This window comes from Pseudonaja textilis, chromosome 1 (assembly GCF_049901715.1).
Source record: "Pseudonaja textilis isolate UNSWEBS1 chromosome 1, rPseTex1.2, whole genome shotgun sequence".
Classification (NCBI taxonomy): domain Eukaryota; kingdom Metazoa; phylum Chordata; class Lepidosauria; order Squamata; family Elapidae; genus Pseudonaja; species Pseudonaja textilis.
In genome coordinates, this window is record NC_141990.1 from 244,594,159 (window position 1) to 244,618,157 (window position 23,999).

The 23,999-nt window shown below is 38.2% G+C and overlaps 1 protein-coding gene across 1 annotated transcript in view; it reads right to left on the reverse strand.

Moving 5' to 3' along the window:
- SPON1 (spondin 1) overlaps positions 1 to 23,999 on the reverse strand; it is a 322,856-nt gene that overhangs the window by 16,957 nt on the left and 281,900 nt on the right. The window contains exon 9 of the mRNA XM_087921181.1: positions 4,959 to 5,160. Within this exon, the coding sequence (XP_087777307.1) occupies positions 4,959 to 5,160 (202 nt within the window). The remainder of the gene's footprint in view (positions 1 to 4,958; positions 5,161 to 23,999) is intronic.

Genomic DNA, 23,999 nt, shown 5'->3' on the forward strand with positions numbered 1-23,999 from the left:
TGGAAATTTAAGTAGTTTGTAGAACTGGCAAATACCACCTCTGACTGGCCCCGACCCCATCTATTCTCTGCCTCCAGAGTCCCAGCTGATTGGCTGGGTCTTCCTTTGTTGCCCTGCACAGGAGAATGGAGCTGGAAAGCAGGTTAGTGGGGTGAGGAGGGAATGGAGATTTTATAGTATCCTTCCTCTGCCACTCCCACTAAGCCACAACCACCAAGCCATGCCCACAGAACCGGTAGTAAAAACATTTGAATCCCACCACTGGGTGGATTCACAGGAGGTAATGGTTGCATTCCAGAGGAGTAAAGGGGCAATTCAGCCCAGCATTACTGTGTGAGAGACAGAGAGTAAAGACAGCCCCTCCCTAATAGTTCACAGAGTATATTGTAGATGAAGACAGTAGAGTCTTCACTCTGGCAAGCCTTTGTCTACAGGTATGAAACAACAAAGAACATCTTGGAATAACTATCATGTGTTATTCTTGGTTTTGGGCCTGACATAGCTGAATATTTAAAGGTCTTCAGTGATTGGTAGTGTTTTTATTTATTTCTTCAATTATTTAAAAAGGTAGTTATTGCAAATGCTTATTTAACTTATAAGCCTCTTTAAGGCAGATCAATTCTGTTAGTTCACAGAAGACTGCCAAATGCTAATAAATCATTAAAAAAACCTTAAGAAATAGAATCAGCATAGTTTTAGTTCTACGGATGCCCTGCTGCAAAGAAACTTATCTCAGAGGATCAGGCCAGGAAACACAGTCATAGTATGTTTCTTTTAGTGGAAGTTGTCAATACAAGAAAATACTTTTCCCTCTGATCAAAAAGCTTCAGAAGCCACCACACTTGTATAGTGTATGGTATGGTATGGGAAGGAAAGGCAGGAAAAGGCTTCTGTTTGTTAATTTTTAAATGAGTTTCTGAATTTATTCATCCTCATTATTTTTGACCAAGACACTGTTTTCAAAGCTTAACAACACGTTATTTTAGTTAACAAGAAGTCTTAATCTCAGTTTCCACTGACACTTATTACCAACTGAGAGAGGAAGTAAATAATACATTATAGAACCTTAAATCGAGAACTGTTGCCTAAAGTAAGAAGTGACTTGATACGACATAAAAAAAAATGAAATGGTGAGAGTGGGAAAAATCCCTCAAATAATAATCAGGAGAAAGGCAATAAAGCACTTGAAAACAATAATTTTGCTAAATAGCAGAAAATGATGGTCGCCAGGAAGTTAGATAAGGTCACACAGAGCAATACAATGACAGAACAGTAAGATATCAACCTTCCTGTTGTGAACCACAGAAATCTCTGCATTGTTCCAAAGAAACTTTGAGTACAAAATGGCATATGGCACTGGTTATCTCAGCTTGAATGTTCATAAATTGGAAAAAAAAATATTTTCAGTCTATGCTCATCAGATGGCCTTCTGAGTGGCTTGCTTTTGCCAACTGAACATTAGAATCATATTTGTTTGAACATATTCTTCAATGCTGTAGCAGATGAAAATAGTTCCTAATTTGGCTAGTTAAGAAAGATAAAGAGGGAAGTAATTATTTTATCATGAGTGGGACCCTACAAATGTTGTACATATAAAATTTCCCATTCATATCTGAAATATTTGGTGGGGGAAGAGTATTTTTGTTTTTAAAACTATGTTTTTAAAAATTGATTGTTGTGAACTGCCAAGAATCACTGCATGACATTATGCCAGCGATTTTTCTCTCTTCCTCCCTCCGTTTGTTTTTTTCCTTCTGAAAACCACTGCTTCCTCTGTCTGGACAAAACAATGGGGGATGAACTCCAGATATCCTAGCTTGATTTGTTTTGCTACAATACAGATAACTTTTTGTTTTCTGAAATTCTCCTAAACAAGCCCAAAGGAGAAGGTATAGTCTTCAGAGTTCAGTTCAGCAAAGCATAACTCAATTTGCAGCAGTTTCAAATAAATTTGGTCAACACATATACTGTATTGCTTGAATCAACTATATTTTCAATTTCATTTGCCAAACATATCTTTATAAACAAATCACTCTGTACTGTATATAAGTCATGATTTTATAAATAAAATCAAGTCCTTTTATAGTTCAACAAATAGATCTGTATCTAAAATACACATTCAACTCTCCCAACGTGTTTGCTTTTTTACATTCTATATAAAAAGGAATTTTATATTTTTATTCCTAGAAATATATATAGTGACATCAAGGCATTCTAGATGTTAGAAAGTTATTGCCTATTGATATGTACTCAGCAGATTTTCTGATTTCCCAAAATTCACTGCAATGTGAAGTTGGGCCAAAGATGACCTTATTTCTAAAATAAATTCCCACAAATCTGTTGGGGTCCTCCTGATTGTGCCTCTTTATTTATAGAAAGTTATTAGTTCCATGGGAGCAAATGAAGCCTTTTTTTCTCTAAAGATTTAAAAAATGGGAGAATATGCTCAATTAAAAGAACATAGTGAGAAGAAATCAGTTCAGAATTGAGATCCAGGTTTTTCCTTTTCCACACAAGAGCAATCCAAAGTTTACCTGCAACTTATTGATCTTTTTCATTCACAAAAACAGCTATACATGAGCTGCTCAGGAGATATTACTTTGGTTGTGTAATATTAAGATACTGCTTTTATTAAAAGGGTTGCATTTTCTTTCCCATCACAAATCCTGTAATGAGTAATAATGGCAATTTTGAGGAGCAGAAGGAAGAGTTGCAGCCAAGACAACAGTCAGACAAAAAAAAAATGAGTCCAAGGCAGAAATGTAATTTGAAAATGTGTCTTAGCCTTGACCTTCCCTAGTATTTATGAGAATAAAGGAAGGAAGGGACTTGCAATATTGATGTCTGCCTCCCCAAGGTAGAGCAGACTAGAAAACCAAAGTGAATAATGTTAAGGTTACTTTAATTATAAAGTTATATCAATCAAATCTTGCAAGTCTGAATATGCTTCCCTCTCTTCCTTTGTCCTCCAGCATATTCAGCACAAATAGAAACAGGATAATTTTTGGAGGATACACACATTGCCAAAAGGATGGACACTGAGGTGGGGGACTTCCCAGGTAGGCATTATGTCTTCTTATTGTAAGTATGTATCACTTACACCTGTTGCGGTTGTCAACCTGTTTCCTTGATGTCATGATGAAAATACTAGAAGCCAAACCTTTTTTTTTTTTTTAAGTCTCATCTGGGAAGGTCAGGGTATGCTGGTGTTGAGTGGGCTCTAAAGCTAGTAAGAAATGTTTAGAAGACTCTTAAGGGCAGCAGAATGATTTTGGATCCTATATCTAGTTCTGGGCACAACTCAGAAATCAGACAAGAAAAAGCTTGAGTGGGTTCAGAGAAAAGGCACCAAGATGACATACAAATTGGAGGCTAAGCCCTATGAGGAAGGATTAAAAGAGAAGGCAGAGATACGGTAACTATATACTGTATATATTAAAAAGGCTGACCTGTTTATGTTGAAACTAAGAATCAAATTAGGAGAAAGAAAATTCCAACTGAATATTAAGAGGAATTTCTTCAAGGTAACGAACTGTTATTTAGTGGGAAAGTCTTTAGAACTGTGGTAGGATCACTTTCCCTGGAAATCTTCAAACAAGGATTGGAGGCCCATTATTTAGATATAGTTTCTTGATTCATGCATGGGCAAACACTCCTATTCCAAGTACATGATATGAAGTCTGAAATACATATATAGAGGTTCAAAGTCTATGGAGATTCTCAGTCATCCAGGTCATAGTTGTCCCACAGATGCTTTTTCAGGAGGCAAATGGACTTTCTTATCTTTTTTTATTTGAAGATGTTTACCTCTCACCCAAGAAGATTCTTTAGCTCTGACTGGATGGTGGGGAATGGAAGATTTATATTTCTTGCAGATAGCTGATCACTTGCATTCTTTTAGAGAGTCACTGAGGCCACATGAAGGTTTGTCTGACTTCAAGAGGTTCAAAGGAAACATTTTAGGGCCACAAGAGGAGAGACAGAACAACAGTAGAGACAAGTGGAAAAAAGTTGCAAATAATAGATGTTATTGTAAAAGACTACCACTAAATTTGTACCAAGGTTTTAGCCTTAGTAAGCAGTTGGGTTATACTATTATATCCTTTATGCAGTGATGACTTAGTCTAAAAGCTTTATTGAAGCTTAGACTTAAAGGAACATTCACAATGAAAAAGTTTAAAACTGAAGGAGTAGAGTGGGTAAGAAAGAAGAGGGCAGTTGTCGCCCCATCCCTCCTACTGAATTTGCAGCCTCATTAAGTGGGATAAATGCATATTTTCAACTTGATGAAATTCAAGACAGGTTTAATAATAATAATAATAATAATAATAATAATAATAATAATAATAATAATAATAATATCAGCTAGTATCATTGCAAAAGCTTATAATTATAATTAACTTCTTACGGTGATATCCAATGCCAGCAAGAAGTTGAATGCATCTTGAACTACAATTTATGCCAATTTTTCAACCTAGGGCCTAGGTTGTCTATCTTGAAGAATCATTCCAGTATTATTAATTCGATTGTTTGTGTAGTGTCCCTGAAATTGCTCATGATTTACTTCAAGAAAATCCTGCCAATTTGCCTCACAGATCTTTCTAGGCAAAACATGGGCATAACTGCATGCAAAAAAACCTATCACATTTCTCTAATTTTATGCATCGGGGCTGCAGATAAAAAGATATTTTTCGATCTCATCAATACATTCAACAAGGAGTAAGTAGCATAAGATCAATAAATAAAACTCAACCTGCAAAGCTCAGTGTATCAGCTCTCAAATTTTTTTGATTCCCTTCCCTTCTGACTAAACGCTTAGGACCAGAAGACATGACATGTTAGCTGTTTATTAGGCATATATGATTCACCACACAGCATGTTTCCTACAGAACATCTTCCATGATGTTTTCTATGTTTTAGTCATAAAAGCAGCACAGAAAATTTAGTATTCCTGATACCTCATAGGTGACTCCACTGTCAGTGCCAGCATCCCATGGAATCAGGTCCTGAATCACCTTTTGGACCCATCCGCAGTCCTTGGTGCACAGATCTTCAGCAGAAAGCCCTACATTCCAGTCAGGGCTGGGGCCTAGCATGGTAAGGAAAGACATAAGGTGGCGTGTTCTGTCCACAGAAAATTCAGCAGAGGGAGCTGCTCGCCTAAAAGTGAAGACAAAAAGAAATGAAGACTAAAGTAAAGATTTTGACTTGAGAAATCACAAGTGCGCCTGCCGAATGAAATAAGGGCAGGAAAACCCAGACACAGCTGTAAGCTACAGAAGCACTGCTGTGGAGAGAATCAAGCCTCAATTAACATAGTGCTTCCTACAGGTGCATTTAGAAGCTTTTGCTTTATAAAACAGATTTAATGTAAAAACAAAAAGTTTTATAGAACACTATTTTTTTTTTACATTGATGAGTTTGTTGAGGCATTAACAAGAGTCAGGAAAAATGTCTGAGATATACTCTTGTACCTCCACCTTCCTGAAGGGTGGCTTTGGAAGAGAAATAATAATTATACATGGTTTAACTTGGTTACAATGCTTCACACATATTTCTGTTGTCTGTTGATAGAAGGCTCCTGATGACTCAAATCATAGAAGAGTATTTTTGCAGATCTTGAAGGGAGCTTAGAAATGGAGGGCATGTCCCTCTCAGTCTTCCATAAATAGCTTTGTGTTAAAAAGAAAATGGCTATAATGTCAAGTGTTTATGTTTAATGACATCATTTTTACTCCACTGCTGGATTTCTTTCACAATTTTATTCTGACTTTACTTGCAAAGAAAATAAAAGAAATTATTATCTAATACAAAACATCGCTTTAAAATTCAGGCAACGCTGTTGAAACATTCTTAAGGCATAACATCTGGATGAACTTATCTGGGCTTCATCTTAAACACCGAAGCTGGCAGAATAGTCAAAACAACTGTTAGTTGGATTTTAATGCTCAAGCATGTGTGAGATTTATAGCAAAAGGAAAAGGATGCAGCCAAGCATCGTGAAAATTTCTGCCAAAATAAATTCACGGTGATAAGCAGTACGCCTTGATTTTTGGGAACTTGCCAAATATTCCTTTAATGGAGGATATGTTGCCATATGAAATCAATGATGTTCTTTCAATAAATCTCTAACGATTTTCAGTGATTATTGACAGGCCATTTATCTGAGGATGAAGCATCCGTGCTGCGAACAAAACTAGTGCTTTAGAAATTTGCTGCCTATGCTAAATTATGCACAAACAGAGCCTAATGCTACTGAAGCATCCTATTCCTGGCAACCATGTCAGTGACATCTGGCATCTGATCTACTTTCCGGGAAGCCCAGATGGGTTGTTCCAATCTGACAACAAAAATCAAGACCAAAAAGATAGGGCTTAAGAATGGACCAGAGCTTTACAAACAGTTGCAACTTTACTATCATATGATGTGACAAGCAGACATAGCTGGCATGAGTTTGGAACTACAGCCTGGAAAATTTCTCATTATTTGCCAGAAATTGCAGCATCGGAGTCCCTGGAACATTTGTTATCTTCCGTAAGTTCTCCACCTTGAGAAATGAAAATTACCAATTAAGGTCCCTATATGATTGCATGGGCCTTTGTAGGTCACAGTAATTTCTCAGAATGGAAAGGAACCACAGGGAGCAGAACAGTTACTCTCACATTCCTTAGCAACAGTACAAGTGTGTTTCTTTATGTGAGAAACAGAAGAGCACACTTGGATCAGAATAAAACCTGTCAAACCCTCTTCATTTTGCCATTGCAATTCAGGATCTGAGGAAGACATCCTGACTTATAAATTTTCTGGAGAGATGTGACCTCCTTTTTCATCGTTTATTGAAATAAACTATTCTTTAAACCAAGGATCTTCAAACTTGGAAAATTTAAGACTTGTGGACTTCAACTCCCAGAATTCCTGAGCTAACATGACTGGAGGAGGAATTCTGGGGCTTGACGTCCACAAGTCTTAAAGCTGTTCAGTTTGAAGATCGCTGATCTAGAAGATCATGTGAAAACCAAAGGCTGCTGTGATGTGGTTTGGTTAGCAGATCAGGCAGACAAGGAAGGGAGGGAGGGAGGGCCATTTCAGGCATACCACAAGCTGCCCCATTGTTGATCCCTCTCCTTCCTCTTTTCCCAGCCCTCCAAGGTGGCCAAGCCTAAGAGATGTCCCCATCATGAAGTTCTCAAGGTTGATGTCCCACAAGGGGGAGAAGGTGACTTCAACTCCTGGGAGAGGACTGGATAACTTACTCTTCACCATGGCATGGAGAAGACCTGGCTGAAGACAGAGAGAGCCAAGGTTCCTCTTGTGTCAAAGTTGTGTGTAAGAAACTTTTTCTGGAATCTCATCCTACTTCTAGATCAGAGATCCCCAAACTTGGCAACCTTAAAACTTGTGGACTTCAACCAGAGGTGGTATTCTAGAGAACCGGTAGCAGAAATTTTGAGTAGTTCAGAGAACCAGCAAATACCCCCTCTGACTGGAGATTTTACAGTATCCTTCCCCTGCCATGCCCACCAAGCCACGCCCAAAGAACTAGTAGTAAAAAAAATTGAATCCCACTACTAACTTCAACTCCCAGAATTTGCCAGCCAGCATAGCTGGCGGGAGAATTCTGGGAGTTGAAGTCCACAAGTCTTAAAGTTGCCAAGTTTGGGGACCCCTGCTTTAAACTATTCTTGTTTTAAGGCCTAGTCAATCTTTTCAGTGTTCTATCCTAGTCATGAAGTTAGTCATTTAAGATGCCTTCTCCTTTTTGTTCCTCATCCCAAGGTAACCCAAATATTATCCTTAAGGGAGATAATATTTCCCCAGAACTAAAATAAAGCTGGGGCCACCCATAATAGTTCTGTGCAGGAGTTTGCCTCAAAAAATATTTCTCTTTTGGTTCAATTCCATGCCTTTTTCTGTATATGAACTGACTTCATCCTTGGTATATCCTTTCTGATCTTCTTAAAGCCCCTGTTCTGGAGAGCAACAAAAGAGAGAAAAGGAGGGTAGGATGATGTGAACTTTTCTGAAGTGTGAAGGAAAAGGAATGTGGATACGAATGTGTATCAAATTGGTAGATGAAGATCCCGATAGTGAATCCTATTATTATTCTGTATCCGACAGCTAACAATTAAATGCAGTCAAATCTGAAAACTAGTTCTTCCACTTGTAATGCTGCATTTGGCTAGCTTGCAGATTTATATATTTATAAATAACACAGATGAGCCATCCAAAAGCTAGTCATTCTCAGGGTGATATATGGTAAAATAATTATATCAAATAAGCGCAGTCCTCCCCGCCACTTGAGTGGGTTGGTCAAATACCAGAACCTTTAAAATAAAAAGGGGGAAAAAAATCCCGGAACTCACATTCTATCTTTGTTAAGCCTACCAATATCAATTTTGTCTTTTGTTTTCATCTGAGGCTTCCTAGGTGAAAATTTGTTAACACTGTGAACCCACGCTTGCAAGACGGATAGGGAATCATAAATGCTGTCAATGAAAAGACTTCTTCTGTCATCTCATCTATCACCTGGCCCCCATGATAAGATTGCTCTTTGCTTTGTAGTGGTGCCGCAGTCTAATTCAAATATTTCAAGCCATTAGTGTTCATTTCTGTGCTTTCCTTGAACAAACATCTTGCTCCACGAAGAATATCTTGACAGATTGAAGAGCACCAAGCAAACTAAATGCTAAAGCTTTCAACATTTAGCAGGCTCAGGGTTTTGACTGCAGAGATCAATTTTAGGAAGGCTACAAAGGAGCAAACCCCAACTGAAATCAATCATGTTTGCTATAGAGTCATCACACCTCCACAATATCCGCAACACTTCTGAAGCTAATAGACATTTTTCAGATGCAATGTGGAAGGGATTACAACCATTAAGGGTTTGCTTCAGATTAGGATCAGCTTTATCAATCCTCTATGTACCGTTTAAATAAGAATGGTCCCTTGTAATCTGTGTCTTTTTTGTGGCTTTCAGAACCCGTCAAATTTTTACCACCAAATTCAAGAATTAACAGCCGCAACAACAACTAATAGCAATGATGCACATTTTCATTGATTTGCAGCTCCACTAGTGACTTAATTATGTAATTGCTCTGCCCATTACAAGTCACAAGTGCCAAAAAATAAAGTTCAGTCCCTTGTATCATGACTTAGAGGGTGCTCAAAAGAATGAAGATAAATCTACAGGAGAAACTGACACCAGTAAATGCTCAGAACCAAAGTCTAATACCAGCAGAAAGGAAGGAATAAGAATTGCTCCAGTTGAAAAGGCCTACTCTGAATATCTTATGCCCAAGAGTTTTGGCTGGCAGAATTCAGGAAAGGGGACTTTTCTGTGATGGCTCTGCCCAGCCCTTTGTAATATTTTCCTGCCAGTGGTGAGATTGGCCCTCATATTCCTGGCCTTCCCGAAGAGCCTGAAACCTGGACTTGCCAGGTAGCCTGGGCCCCTGATAGGGACCCTTTATGCTGGGGGTGACTAATGGGGTAGAAAGAAGATCCCCACCTCAACTCATCTTTCCTCTTAGTTTTTAGTCTTTATTTAATCTTTCTAATTTTAATTGTTTTGTATTCTCTTTTTAAAAACCATGTTATCATTTTGTAAGCCATCTAGCATCACTGCAACAGTGAAGTGGGCAGCATATAAATTTAGCAAATAGCCTTTTCTAAGTGTAATGCCTCCAGTGTAAGCTCCTTTTAATCAATCTTTAATCCCACACAATATCGCATTGCCAAGTGACAGCTGAGGGACATAAAATTTGCACATCTACAACAAAGACATCCTTAGAGATAAAATTATATTCAGGAATCAGTATTGCTTCTGAGTAGATTTGAAAAACTTTTCATAGGTAGCTTGGATCATGGAATAATGTCTTCACTGTAAATTTTTGTATTTTACTTCTTGAACTCCTAAATCATATCCTCAACCCAAATTCTTGGATATAAAGCCAGCTTGGATATTTGGAACTTTAATTTTACTGATTCGTGGGCTATTTTTTATTTTACCTCAGTTCTCTGTCCCATCTCTGGCTGCTTTTTATTTAGTGGAAGGAAATATTTAAGCCTGGGAAACCTCATGTGTTGCTATCGATTCAGGTTCCTCAGAATACCTAGTATGTGAAATATTACATAGCCATCTTCCTATTTATTACTTTGAATTTCCTATTAGTTTGAATTTTTACTTCCCCTACCCTCTGGTTTCTCAGGCACAGGACTTACTAGGAAGCAAAAGGAACCAATCATGCTACATAGCAATTATGCATATGCTGCCATTTTTCAACCCTATTAAATTAAGGGACATAAAGTTTCATTTTAAAATTGCAGGAGTATAAAAATCTGTACTACCACACCTTCTTCCTGTAATTTGCAATATGCTTTAAAAAAATAAGAGGATATATTGATGACGTTGTTTCTATGAATGCCTACAGGGCTGATAAATAAACCCTACCAAATTTAATGAAAGATATTCACAGCTAGTGTAAATAGGATTGCAAAATTAAACCACATAAGGCAGAGAAGAAATATTATTTTTTAGAAAAATAAACACCTATACTGTATATTCTTGTTAAGAAATGCTATCCCCCCAACTCCTGGACAGTCTGTGGTGCAACGTGGCATTGGTACATGGAGCGAGACATAATGTCCCAGATGTGCTCAATTGGATTCAGGTCTGGGGAACGGGTGGGCCAGTCCATAGCATCAATGCCTTTGTCTTGCAAGAACTGCTGACACACTCCAGCCACATGAGGTCTAGCATTGTCGTGCATTAGGAGGAACCCAGGGCCAACCACACCAGCATATGGTTTCACAAGGGGTCTGAGGATCTCATCTCGTTATCTAATGGCAGTCAGGCTACCTCTGGTGAGCACATGGAGGGCTGTGCGGCCCCCTAAAGAAATGCCACCCCACACCATTACTGACCCGTTGCCAAACCGGTCATGCTGGAGGATGTTGCAGGCAGCAGAACATTCTCCACGGTGTTTCCAGATCCTGTCACGTCTGTCACATGTGCTCAGTGTGAACCTGCTTTCATCTCTGAAGAGCAGAGCGCCAGTGGCGAATTTGCCAATCTTCGTGTTCTCTGGCAAATGCCAAACGTCCTGCACAGTGTTGGGCTGTAAGCACAACCCCCACCTGTGGACATCGGGCCCTCATACCACCCTCATGGAGTCTGTTTCTGACCATTTGAGTAGCCACATGCACATTTGTGGCCCGCTGGAGGTCATTTTGCAGGCTCTGGCAGTGCTCCTCCTGTCCCTCTTTGCACAAAGGTGGAGGTAGCGGTCCTGATGCTGGATTGTTGCCCTCCTACGGCCTCCTCCATGTCTCCTGATGTACTGGCCTGTCTCCTGGTAGCGCCTCCATGCTCTGGACACTACGTTGACCTTCTTGCCACAGCTTGCATTGATGTGCCTTCCTGGATGAGCTGCACTACCTGAGCCACTTGTGTGGGTTGTAGACTCCATCTCATGCTACCACTAGAGCAAAAGCACCACCAGCATTCAAAAGTGACCAAACCATCAGCCAGAAAGCATAGGAACTGAAAAGTGGTCTGTGGTCACCACCTGCAGAACCACTCCTTTATTGGGGATGTCTTGCTAACTGCCTATGCTTTCCACCTGTTGTCTATTCCATTTGCACAACAGCATGTGAAATTGATTGTCAATCAGGGTTGCTACCTAAGTGGACAGTTTGATTTTGCAGAAGTGTGATTGACTGATAAAGTTACATTGTGTTGTTTAAGTGTTCCCTTTATTTTTTTGAGCAGTGTACATCTCCTTCACAAAAGAAATTACCCCCCTCCTTGATTAAAAAGAAAAATCAGAACCAGAACCTTTACACCCAAATTTACCCATATATAGATTTCTCATTTGAAAGTAGAATTCTTGCCATTTGTCAGAAATGGTGTAGAGTCTCCTTCGGGGGTGGGGGGTGGGGGGGGTTGGACTAGATGATCTACAAGGTCCCTTTGTTAATCTATTAATCTGTTAAGGTTGCTACTTCTTAAGAAATCTTACTGGTCAGACCTCTAAGAGACTTGTTCTTTGGATTAATTGCTTCTTGTTCAGGTTGCAACAAGAGAAATAATAGCGTTAATTCTGTTCTTTCAGTAACCATTGCATTCTCCTAGGAGTCATCCAGATATCAACTTAAGAATCAAAAATGTTCTTTGCAGGCAGAGAGATAATGTTTTATTAAAAATGTTATTTGGTTGGCAGAACTTTCTGTTATGAAGTCAATGCGCCCAGGTAAATGTAGCTGTTTTTCAATCTTAATTAATAAATGTTTGGATAAGCAATTTGCTTTACTAGGATATAAAATCTTTAAGACATAGACATAGAGGAACTGCTTTAGGTGCTATTGTTGACCATCTGTATTATATCAATACATGTCTGTATCTAAACAAATATCTAAGGAAGAAATAATGAAACTAAACTGTGTTGTCTCAGACACAAGGACGGCGTTGGGGGAGAGCTTTACATTGTGATTTTCTGAATCAGGCTTTTACAAATATCTAAATATTTTACAAATATGCGAACCTGGAAGACATTGTGGGTACATTCCTTGAGACATTTGTTTACATAACTCTTCTGCATGTATCAAAATGACACTGGTCCAAAACATGGAATGATAATTCCCCCATAGCCACGTACCTCTTATCTTCCTTCTGTTTTCTCTTACCCATTCCTCCAGGGAGTCAGAAAGGTTGCACACATTGGTGATGTTAGAAATGTTTCTCTGGAAACCTAGTTCTATTCTCTAAATGTTCAAGATGCCTTAAAGCAAGAGACAAATCTTTCCAAAGTTCATGAGTCATCTCTTGCTTCCTTAAACCAGCTGGATATTACAAAAGGAGTCCAGACTGTTATTGTGACTTGATTTAATTTTTTTAAAAATGTGACTGGAAAGTCTATGAGGAACAAAATCTATATCTGTGCCCCTTTTTACTCTGAGAAATCTTCAATTTCCCCCTCCTCCCATCCAAACGACTGCAATTGTGTCCCCAAATGGGGCAAACAAATGTAGATCTTAGAAGCAAGCTTTTCAGCCCTGTGTGTGCGTGTGCGTGTGTGTAGAGTGTCAATTTCAATATCAATTTCAAGTAATGTCAATTTCAATCTGTATTATTTTTAACAAAACAAAAATCATGCCATCAAATGCTAGCAAGAAAATCTTGGGGCTGCCTATAGAGAGATGGTGCTACATGTGGTTTGGGATCAAAGCTGCTCCTACTTTAAAGGGCAAAGCTGTATTATTTTATCATAAGCCCAATTACTTTCAGCAATCATAAACTTTTATACTTATACCCAAGTCTGTTATTCACCCCGGGGAATGACTGCATCTAAGCTACTGAAGCAAGATAGGCATTCTCTGTGAGTTACCTGGAACTTCTTAATTTTGTGTACTGTAACATGTAGGGTAATGGAAACAGAAATAGTCTTTTCATTGTAGCCTTAACCTGCCCAATTACATAACAAAGCTTGTTATGCTTCAGTAATACTTCAGGAGAAAGAGAGCAAGCTATAGGTCTGTACCTGAGCTCAAAACTATGACAAAGTAGAGTTTACTATTGTAAACTAAACTAAACAAATCAAGGAGAACAACTCAGAAAGGCATTCAAAATAAAGGCACAATACACTGTATCCACAAGACTTACATTGTTTACGATTATTACAATCAATAGAGACAGAGAAAAGTAATTAGCTGTGGTCACAATCATTAAGTCAATATAAAGTAAGAGACTAATGAAATATATTTGAAGAAGCAAGCAAGGAATAGTGCAGTTGTCTCAGGACGCTGAAATATCTCAATATAATGACTTACTGGCTGTTGGAAAGGCAAATGACTGAACTTTAAAGAGAATGAAGTCTTCATTGCTTCACTCTCTACATGTTGTCAATCAAGCTCCACAGCTCTATTAATGGGACAAAACAAAGATGACTTCCTACACTTCAAATGATAGGAAAGTGGGCTTTCAGTGGTAGGCATTACTTTGCTAACTTGGACACATAAAGGATAATTGATCTGGATGTCCAAGACAGCAAAGTAGTACTGTACAAGGCAGCATAAAGGAGTTTCAGTTCTGGAACTAAGGGTTTGGAATCAGAGAACAGGGAAATTACACTTGATGAATGAGTTGCAATGCAAGAAAATGCAAGATGACCGAGAGATTATCCAAGGTGGATTTGCAATGATAAAATATGGTTCTTAGGAACTTCTGAGATGAATGTGGGGTTCATATTTTCCATCAAGGTTTTAAATCAGCCAATTTACTGTTGCCCTCATGAATCTTTGACTAAAAATGTATGGAAGAAATCTTTATTTATTTGGAATAAAGTTCAATTTATTTAATGTTTGTATACAATTAAGATAAAGAACACACTGTACATGTATAGCAAACTGTTTCAAGATTCATGTTTATTGATTATTATGAGACTAGTAGTCATGTAGTTTTTTTCAAACAAAGATGCTGTCAGGGTTCCGGCGATTGATCCTAATTAAATCATAAGCCCCGAGTCAAGTTTCAAAAGAATACAATAGATTAGGAGCAACATGTCGGCATTATCCCAGTTAAAGCCAACTCTGACACATGTGATTTACAGTCACCTGTGACCTTGCTTCCTCCCTTCTCCCTGGGTGTGTCATCAATCACATTCTCCATGTTCACGGGCTAGGCATCATCAATCACATTCTCCAATGTAGGATTTTCGTTGGCAGAAAATCAAGTAGCCTAACTACTATCTTTGTAAGATATATGTGGAATGTACTTCTGGGTCCCCCTCCGCCTACGGCAACTCAAAAACAGGCATAGGAATTCTTTACGAGTTGACAGATGCATTAGTACATCCAGGAAATATCAAAATAGATATACATATTTATTCTGCTGGTGTACAGAATACATCATGGCTCAGAAAAAGGAGTATTATTCTGCCAGTGTTTATTGTTCAGAGGAGTTAAAAACTGTTTCATTCTGAACCCTTACGTGACATCAGAGAATACCTATTGAGACTTATATGTTGAGAATTTTGTGGATAAAATAGTTTACATTGAAATTGATTAAGTTGGTTGAACTAATTCAACTGTTCATGCAAATAATGTGTTATAAGATCCAAAGCAAAGTTCTGGCTAGGTCAGCCCCATGCCAATCTAGACCAATATGTTATGACCTCACAGGTCCCAACCAGATTCTGTAAAAAGACACATCCATTCCTGCTACTACTGCTTGGATCTGTTTTTTAGAGCCATGTTTCCACAAAAGGGGAAGTAATACTGAGTCTTAGCCTCATCTTGTAATAGATTGTCCAGGTTAATTATGCCCTAAAAGAAGTACTTTCCTTTTTTCTGTTCTGTCATTTGTTATTTTGCCAGTCTGATTTTTATGTATTTGTCAAGGCCTCTGTTATTAACTAACGTAGGAGTGTATCTGAAGGAGTGTGATCTATAACACTTATTAATCTCTTTTCTCCACCTTCATTCTAGTATCATAGGGATCAGAATGACTAGCTGGGTACAGAAAATGATTAATGGCTCCTTGATGGATTAGTCCTGATTGTCTTGAAGACAGTCATGAAATTGGTTCAGAAGCCCTTTCTGTATTTGGATGATTACACTAATTATATATTTGCCCCCTTTAGAGACAAGATACTTGAACAGATGATGACCATGTGATTCTAAACATTCCTAGATAACATGGTGAATTTTTCCCATGTTTTGCACTGTAACAGATTTTGGATGCTATTGATGACCCAATATTCTCCAGAAGCTGTTGTTTGGCTAAAGGTAAAATGGGGAAATTGAGCAGGAAATGGGTCTTTTCAGTTATTGCTATGACAGGTAACTTGGTATCACACTATTTGTCTTTTCTGCCACAAGGCAAACCTTATTTTAGCCAGTTAGATCTTTCAGGTTTTTTTAACTGGGGCCTTCTACTGTGGAACCTAAAGACTGGATGTTATTTTCTATGTATAATTTACATTAAATAGCAATAGCACTTAGACTTATACACTGTTTCACAGTACTTTCAAGCCCTCTCGAAGCAGTTTCTTGCCCCCAACAATCTGGCTCCTCATTTTACCTACCTCGGAAGGATGGAAGGCTGAGTCAACTTTGAGCAGGTGAGAATCAAATTGTTGAACTGCTGGCAGCTGGCAGTCACCAGAAGTAGCCTGCAGTACTGCATTCTAACTACTGTGCCACCACGGCTATTAAACAAGAATGCAGCCTCACCATTTAATGAATACTTTTTGATAATGAATACTTTCTTGTCATCATTTATCATTAAATTTAACAGAACATCCATGAATGTGTAGAACCTCATGCCATAAGTTCCTGAAATTAGCAGTGGAAATGTGTGACTCTTTGTCCCTTTAAATATGGACATTCATCATTCAGCACCCAAAATTAGACAGCCAATTTTCTAGGACAATTATGCCAAGGTGTAGATATAATAATTAGCTACAAGAGAATATCATGCTGAAAGAATCTCTTTTTCATGGGCTGCTTGCATTGTCACCAGTGATGAAAATGACACTGCTTGTGGGGAGAATCAAGACTGATAAAAGGGAATTAGGCCACAAATCTGGATTTTACAGATAACAAACATAGAAATGGTCTGCCTGGTCAACAAGTGCACAGAATGTTATTTTCTGACTGCTATACCACTTGCTATAATATAAAAAAGTGAAAGATAATAGAAGTAATCCCTGAAGCATTTCTTAGAGCTTTCAAGCAGTTTTCAATCTAAAGTGCAATATATTTTATAAACAGCAACAAATCTACAATTGTATCTGTAGTCTTGTGTAAAATCTCTAAAGTTACAGACATCGGAGTGCTTCTTTAAAAAAAAACCTAAAACACATCACTTCCTTTAATAATTGTTTAAAATGCCAATCAGTACTTCTAATGTGAAATTCATAAAGTTGGAGATGAAGGTCTAGCTGCAGTATCCTGCAGTCATGTCACCACAATATGCGGCACTTACTTCCAGTTTCAATAAAACCACACTATAGGTTAGCTCCTTGCCTAACCTATGGTCACAAGCCACGGTCATCCCCATCTTCAAAAAGGGAGATCCCAGCCTAGTTGAAAATTACAGACCAATCTCCTTATGCTGCGTCACCTGTAAAGTCATGGAATCAATTCTTAACCAATTCATTATCCTCCACTTAGAAACAAACAACCTACTCTCCAATAAACAATTTGGTTTCAGGAAAAATCTATCCTGTAATCTGCAACACTTAGACTGCAAAAACATATGGACTACACAACTCGATCAGGGCAAAGCAATAGACGCAATCTACATAGACTTCTGTAAAGCCTTTGATTCAGTGGTACACGACAAACTACTCCTAAAACTAAAATCTTATGGTATCTCTGGACAACTGCATAACTGGATAGAAGCATTCCTGTCAAACAGACAACAAATGGTCAAAGTTGGGAGTGTCCTATCAAATTCTGTACCTGTCAATAGTGGTGTCCCACAAGGCAGTGTTCTGGAACAAACTCTCTTCATACTCTACATAAATGATCTATGTGATCATATTAAGAGCAACTGTGTTCTTTTTGCTGATGATGTAAAGCTGTTCAATACCACAGACAATACTGCTACCCTTCAAAAAGATCTTGACTATGTATCAGAATGGTCAAACAAATGGCAACTTCAAATCTCAACAAATAAATGCTAAGACTTACATATTGGCAAAAAACCTCAGAAAATAAAATGCAAGCTGAATAGTCAAGATCTTGTTGATGATCCAAGCTCTGGAAAGGACCTTGAAATACTCATCTCTAATGATCTAAGCTCTAGAGCCCACTGTAACTACATAGCCAAAAAGGCATTAAGAGTTGTTAACCTAATCTTACGTAGCTTTTTCTCTGGTAATAACACACTACTAACTAGAGCATACAAAACATTTGCTAGAACAATACTCAAATACAGCTCATTGGTCTGGAACCCACATTACGTATCTGATATTAGCACAGTTGAGAAAATCCAGAAATATTTTACAAAAAGAGTTCTCCACTCCTCTACTTGTTGTAGAATACCTTATGCCACCAGACTCGAAATTCTAAACCTAGAAATCCTTGAATTACGCCATCTTCGGTCTGATCTAAGTATGGTATATAAAATCATACATTGCAATGTCCTACCTGTCAATGAATACTTCAGCTTCAACCATAACAACACAAGATCACACAATAGATACAAACTCAAGGTTAACCGCACCAAACTTGATTGCAGGAAATACGACTTCAGCAACAGAGTGGTCAATGTCTGGAATACTCTACCTGACTCTGTGGTTTCTTCCCCAAACCCCCAAAACTTTAACATTAGACTGTCTACTATTGACCTCACCCCTTTCCTAAGGGGTCTGTAGGGGGCATGCATAAGCGCACCAACATGCCTACCGTCCCTGTCCTATTGTTTCTTTTATTTTTCTTATATGTACCCCATTTCATATATTCATAACTATGTATATACTTATACCTATTATCTTGTAAGCAATTGACAAATCAAATAAATAAATAAAAAATAAAAATAAATGGGGTGGGGGGTTTGCTGCAAAAAAAGAAGCTATGCCCACCCAGTCACATTTATTCATTCATTCATTTATTTATTTATTTATTTATTTATTTATTTATTTATTGTCAATTGCTTACAAGATAATAGGTATAACTAAAAACATAGTTATGAATACATGGATACATATAAGAAAAATAAAAGAAACAATAGGACAGGGATGGTAGGCACGTTAGTGTACTTATGCATGCCCCCTACAGACCTTTTAGGAAAGGGGTGAGGTCAATAGTAGACAGTCTAAGGTTAAAGTTTTGGGGCTTTGGGGAAGAAACCACAGAGTCAGGTAGAGTATTCCAGACACTGACCACTCTGTTGCTGAAGTTGTATTTCCTACAATCAAGTTTGGTGCGATTAACCTTGAGTTTGTATCTATTGTTTGCTCTTGTGTTGTTATGGTTGAAGCTGAAGTATTCATTGACAGGTAGAACATTGCAAGGTATAATTTTATGTACTATACTTAGATCGGACTAAAGGCGGACTAAAGTTCTAGGTTTTCTAGGTCTAGAATTTCGAGTCTGATGGCATAAGGTATTCTGCACCGAGTAGAGGAGTGGAGAACTCTTCTTGTGAAATATTTCTGGTCTTTCGCAACTGTGCTAATATCAGATATGTAATGTGGGTTCCAGACTGATGAGCTATTGGTCTAGCAAATGTTTTGTATGCTTTAGTTATTAGTGTAATATTACCAGAGAAAAAGCTACGTAGGATTAGGTTAACAACTCTTAACGTCTTTTTGGCTAAGCAGTTACAGTGGGCTCTAGCACTTAGGTCATCAGAGATGAGTACTCCAAGATCCTTGGCAGAGTTTGGATCATCAACAATATCTTGACTATTAAGCCTGTATTTTATTTTTTGATTTTTTTTGCCAATATGCAGGACAGAGCATTTATTTGTTGAGATTTGAAGTTGCCATTTGTTTGACCATTCTGATACATAGTCAAGGTCTTTTTGAAGGGTAGCAGTATTGTCTGTGGTGTTGAATAGCTTTACATCATCAGCGAAGAGAACACAGTTGCTCTTGATGTGCTCACAGAGGTCATTTATGTAGAGTATGAAGAGTTGGTCCTAGAACACTGCCTTGGTGGACACCACTGTTGACAGGTACAGAATTTGATAGCACGCTCCCAATTTTGACCACTTCTTGTCTGTTTGACAGGAATGCTTCTATCCAGTTATTCAGGTGTCCAGAGATACCCTAAGATTTTAGTTTTAGGAGTAGTTTGTCATGTACCACTGAATCAAAGGCTTTACAGAAGTCTATGTAGATTGTGTCTATTGCTTTGCCCTGATTGAGTTGTATAGTCCATAAGTTTTTGCAGTGTAAGAGTTGCAGATTACATGATAGTTTTTTTTCTGAAACCAAATTCTTTATTAGAGAGTAGATTGTTTCTTTCTAAGTGGAGGATGATGGATTGGTTAATAATTGATTCCATGACTTTACAGGTGATGCAGCATACAGAGATTGGTCTGTAATTTTCAACTAGGCTGGGATCTTCCTTTTTGAAGATGGGGATGACCGTGGCTTGTGACCATAGTTTTGGCAAGGAGCTGGTCCTGAAAGATTTTTCAAAGATTATGCTTAGAGGTTCAGCTATGGCAGTGGATAGCTTTTTTAAGAAGTAGGCACATATTCCATCCGGTCCAATAGATAGAGATGGTTTTAGATTACGTAATGCTTTTTCAACATTGTCTTCTGTAAAATCAATATGTATTAGATCATTGTAGTTGTCCGTGGTTTGACTAGGAAATATGGGCATGATCCATTGCTGTTTACAAATACTGAGCCAAAGAATGTGTTAAAGAGGTTGGCTTTAATAGCGTCATTATTGCACTCTTTATCATTAGATCTTTTCAGGGGTGGGATGGACCTTGAGTCTTTTAGTTTGTTGTTTACAAAATTGTAGAAAGTGTGGGTGGAATTGGTGCGTAGAAGGTTTTCTTCTTGTTTAATGTGATAATTGGTGGATTCAGTCTTTATCTGGTGGCATAATTTTTTGTATCGACTTTTGAAGTTGGCAACGTGACCAGATTTGTTTTTCCGCCAAAGTGATTTCTTTTTGGACTGAAGCTTCCTTATTGTTATGGGTAATTTGTTTTTTCTGGTTTTGGGAGTTGTTAATGGTACATATAGTTTGATGACTCTTTTGACTTCAAGTAAAAATATGTTGTAATGGTCTTCTACAGTATTGCATCCAGTGAATAGAAATTTCCAATCAAGGGATGAGAGATCGTTGTTTATAAGATCATAGTTGCCTTTTTTTCAAGTTATAATTGGGGATTCCGTCATTGTGATGATTTTTGTGTGGACATATGTTGAGACAAAAGTCAATCATGTTGTGGTCACTGTTGGAAAAGGGTTTGTATTCTGTAAATTGAATTCAAACTATTGCAGAAGATGAGATCGAGGCAGTTGTTAAATCTAGTATTGTTGGTTACTAGTAGTTCTAATCCCAGATTTGTTACTGCATTGTAGAAGGTTGCATGTGTGGGTTCAGTTGTTCATTCATTAAGGGTCCAGTTAATATGAGGTAGATTGAAGTCACCAAGAAAGATAAAAGCATGTGGGCAGGATGCTGCCCATGTTAGTGGTGTATTTAGCTTGTTTGCATGTTCAGTGTCATAATCAGGGGCTCTGTAACATAGTAAGAACTGAAATGTGATATTTAAGGACAGTTCACAGACGATGGTCTCAGGAATAGCAAGCTCCTGGGTAACTTGGATGTTTTTTTAGATGTAGGGACTTTTTATAGAAGATAGCAACACCACCTCCTCTACGGATTTCACAATATGATTAGTAAACATGATAGTCTATTACTGTGGTAATGGAGTCAGGGAAAGATGTGTTGAGCCATGTTTCACAGACAAATATAATGTCAAATTTAGCCATATTTATTAAGAGGAGAAATTGAGGTATTTTATTTACAAGGCTTCTTGCACTGAGTAGCTTGCATTTAAGGCCAGTTGTGGTTGGAATAGAGGTAGTTAGGGGCGTGTGTGCCTAGTTTTGAGTGATGTTGGATTGGATGGGGTGGGGTTGGATGCGGAGTCGTGGGTTGTGTGACTTTCTTTTGATGCAATCAGCTTGGTAGTCAATGTTTAGATGGCCATGCCCACCTAGCCATGCCACAGAACCAGTTGTTAAAAAAAACCTGAATCCCACCCCTGATCTATCTATATCTATATCAACTATATCTATGTGCATCTGTACTGTTTATCTGGATGTGACAGGGAAAAAAGCATTTTGGATCCACAGAGAGGCTGTCATAGCATTTTTTTTGGCCATTCTTTAAAGCTGCTGTGTCATTTCGTGAAACTGTGGCTATTTATCCTGGGAAAGCACATATAGATTTAAGAAGTTGCCAAAATGCTGCTCCAAATCATTTTCCTCTCTCTTTGAAACTGAAGATGTGAACAGTGATAAAGGATGTTAGGAGAGTTAGTTTTCACAGTCACAACACAATCACAATCCGATAGGGTGGGGCGGGGGGAAGGATAGATGGAAAGAAGACATTCAAAAGATGAGGCTGATCTTTGTTTAAAGGTTTGAATACAGTATTGCTTCTATAGGTAAAACTTCTTGAAACATGGAAGTTGCTCAAATCCTTTGATTATGGCTTCTTTTTAGTAAATGTTATTTATCTGAAATCCTTGGGTTCCTTGTTAGCTTGCCTAAATGATTCACTACTGCCTGTGGTGTAGAGCAGATTGTAAGATTTGGATATGAGATGGAGTTATTTATTTATTATATAGAAATTTCTGAATCACTTCACAAACCATACTATTTCAAAGATATCTAACAAAACATTCAATCTTGTATTTCAAATTAGCAATCACCTTCCTGGTCAGAAAGGCATTTTAATAGAAACTTAATTACAGGGAATGGATTGCTTCATAACTTTGCAATTAAACTGTTTTTTTCTTTGCCGTGCCAAGAAACATCCTTTAATAAATCTTTTCAGGTTAGAACTTTTAATGTATTTTATTTCAATGCAAACAATCACTGAGTTCTCCATGAATCCCATGGATTTAAAAAAAAGAATGGAATAAGCAGGTCTCGCACATTCTGGTGAGAGAGACGTTTCCTGAGGTTGAGTTCCAGCAGTAATCTGAAAGCTTGGATGACTAAACCTCAGGTCCCAGTGACTGACCCAGATTGGCTCATGCAAACAGGTTTGTTCTTGACAGTAAGTCAGTTACATAGATGTTCACATGGTGAATGATGGATGCTCTGTTACTTCTACAAAAAAGCTTTGGTTCTAGCATGTTTATAACTGGAATAGAAATTATAATGCTAAAGTGGGAACTTAGCTGAAAAGAAAGTCCACTGTCTATTCTGCATAACAGTGGTGCTGTTGCCACCACTGCATCTTCACCATTACCTTAGCCATCATAAAAACCAAGATTGTCTGGCCTAGTTTCTCTTACATGCACACTGCTTGGACATATATATCATGGTAATCGGCAGGCTGTATATGCGGATATCAAAAAGTGATACATATACAGTATATAACCTAAAACCATTTAAACTTCATGCACTTGTGATCAAATTTACAGAAAAGTAAAAAATAATACAACAGAACTGCCTTTTTTTAACAATTATAAACTGCACATACATAGTGACCTTTACAAAGTTCAGAAATCTGGGATGAATGAATTGATAACTCTATCTTCCCACAAGTTACATAATGGAAAATCACAAACTACGAGGAGAAAAGAGAGAATGGTATAAGCTTTTCTTATTTTGAAGAGGAAAAGTTACCTTCAAATAAAAAAGTCCTTCCTGCTCACAGTTGTAAATCTCCCTCCCTCCCTCCCGCCTCTGAACATATGCAGTTTATCCTTGTTGGCTTTGGTCCCCAAACACTAATAACTTTGTTGTTATAACAGTTGTTTTGACAGGTCAAAACAACACAGAATCAGCATAATGCTAAAGTTCTCTGGAAGAACAATTATTTGAGTGACTTCTTTTATTGGGCTAGGTCTGTGATGGTGAACCTATGCCACGTGTGCCAGAAGTGGCATGCATTTCTGGGCATGTCAGCTGTCACCCGTTGCTCTTCTGAGTTCCAGCACATGCATGTGCACCAGCTAGCTGGTCTTCTTGCGTGCCAGAGTGCCAGAAACCGGAAGACCAGCACCCAGCACGTGCATGCGCTCTAGCCATCTGGTCTTCTGGTTTCTAATGTGCATGTGCACATGAAGACCAGCTGGCCAGTGCACACATGCACATTATAAACCGGCAGGCCAGCTGGTCTTCCACGTGCATGCACGTTAGAATCTGGAAGACCAGGTGGCCAGCATGCATGCGTGCACTGGGAGCTGCTCTTCCAGTTTCTGGTGTGCACGTGTGTGTTTTAGCACTTGGTGCCTTTTTGGCATGCACACATTCCTGTTTTGGCACTGGGTGCCAAAAAGG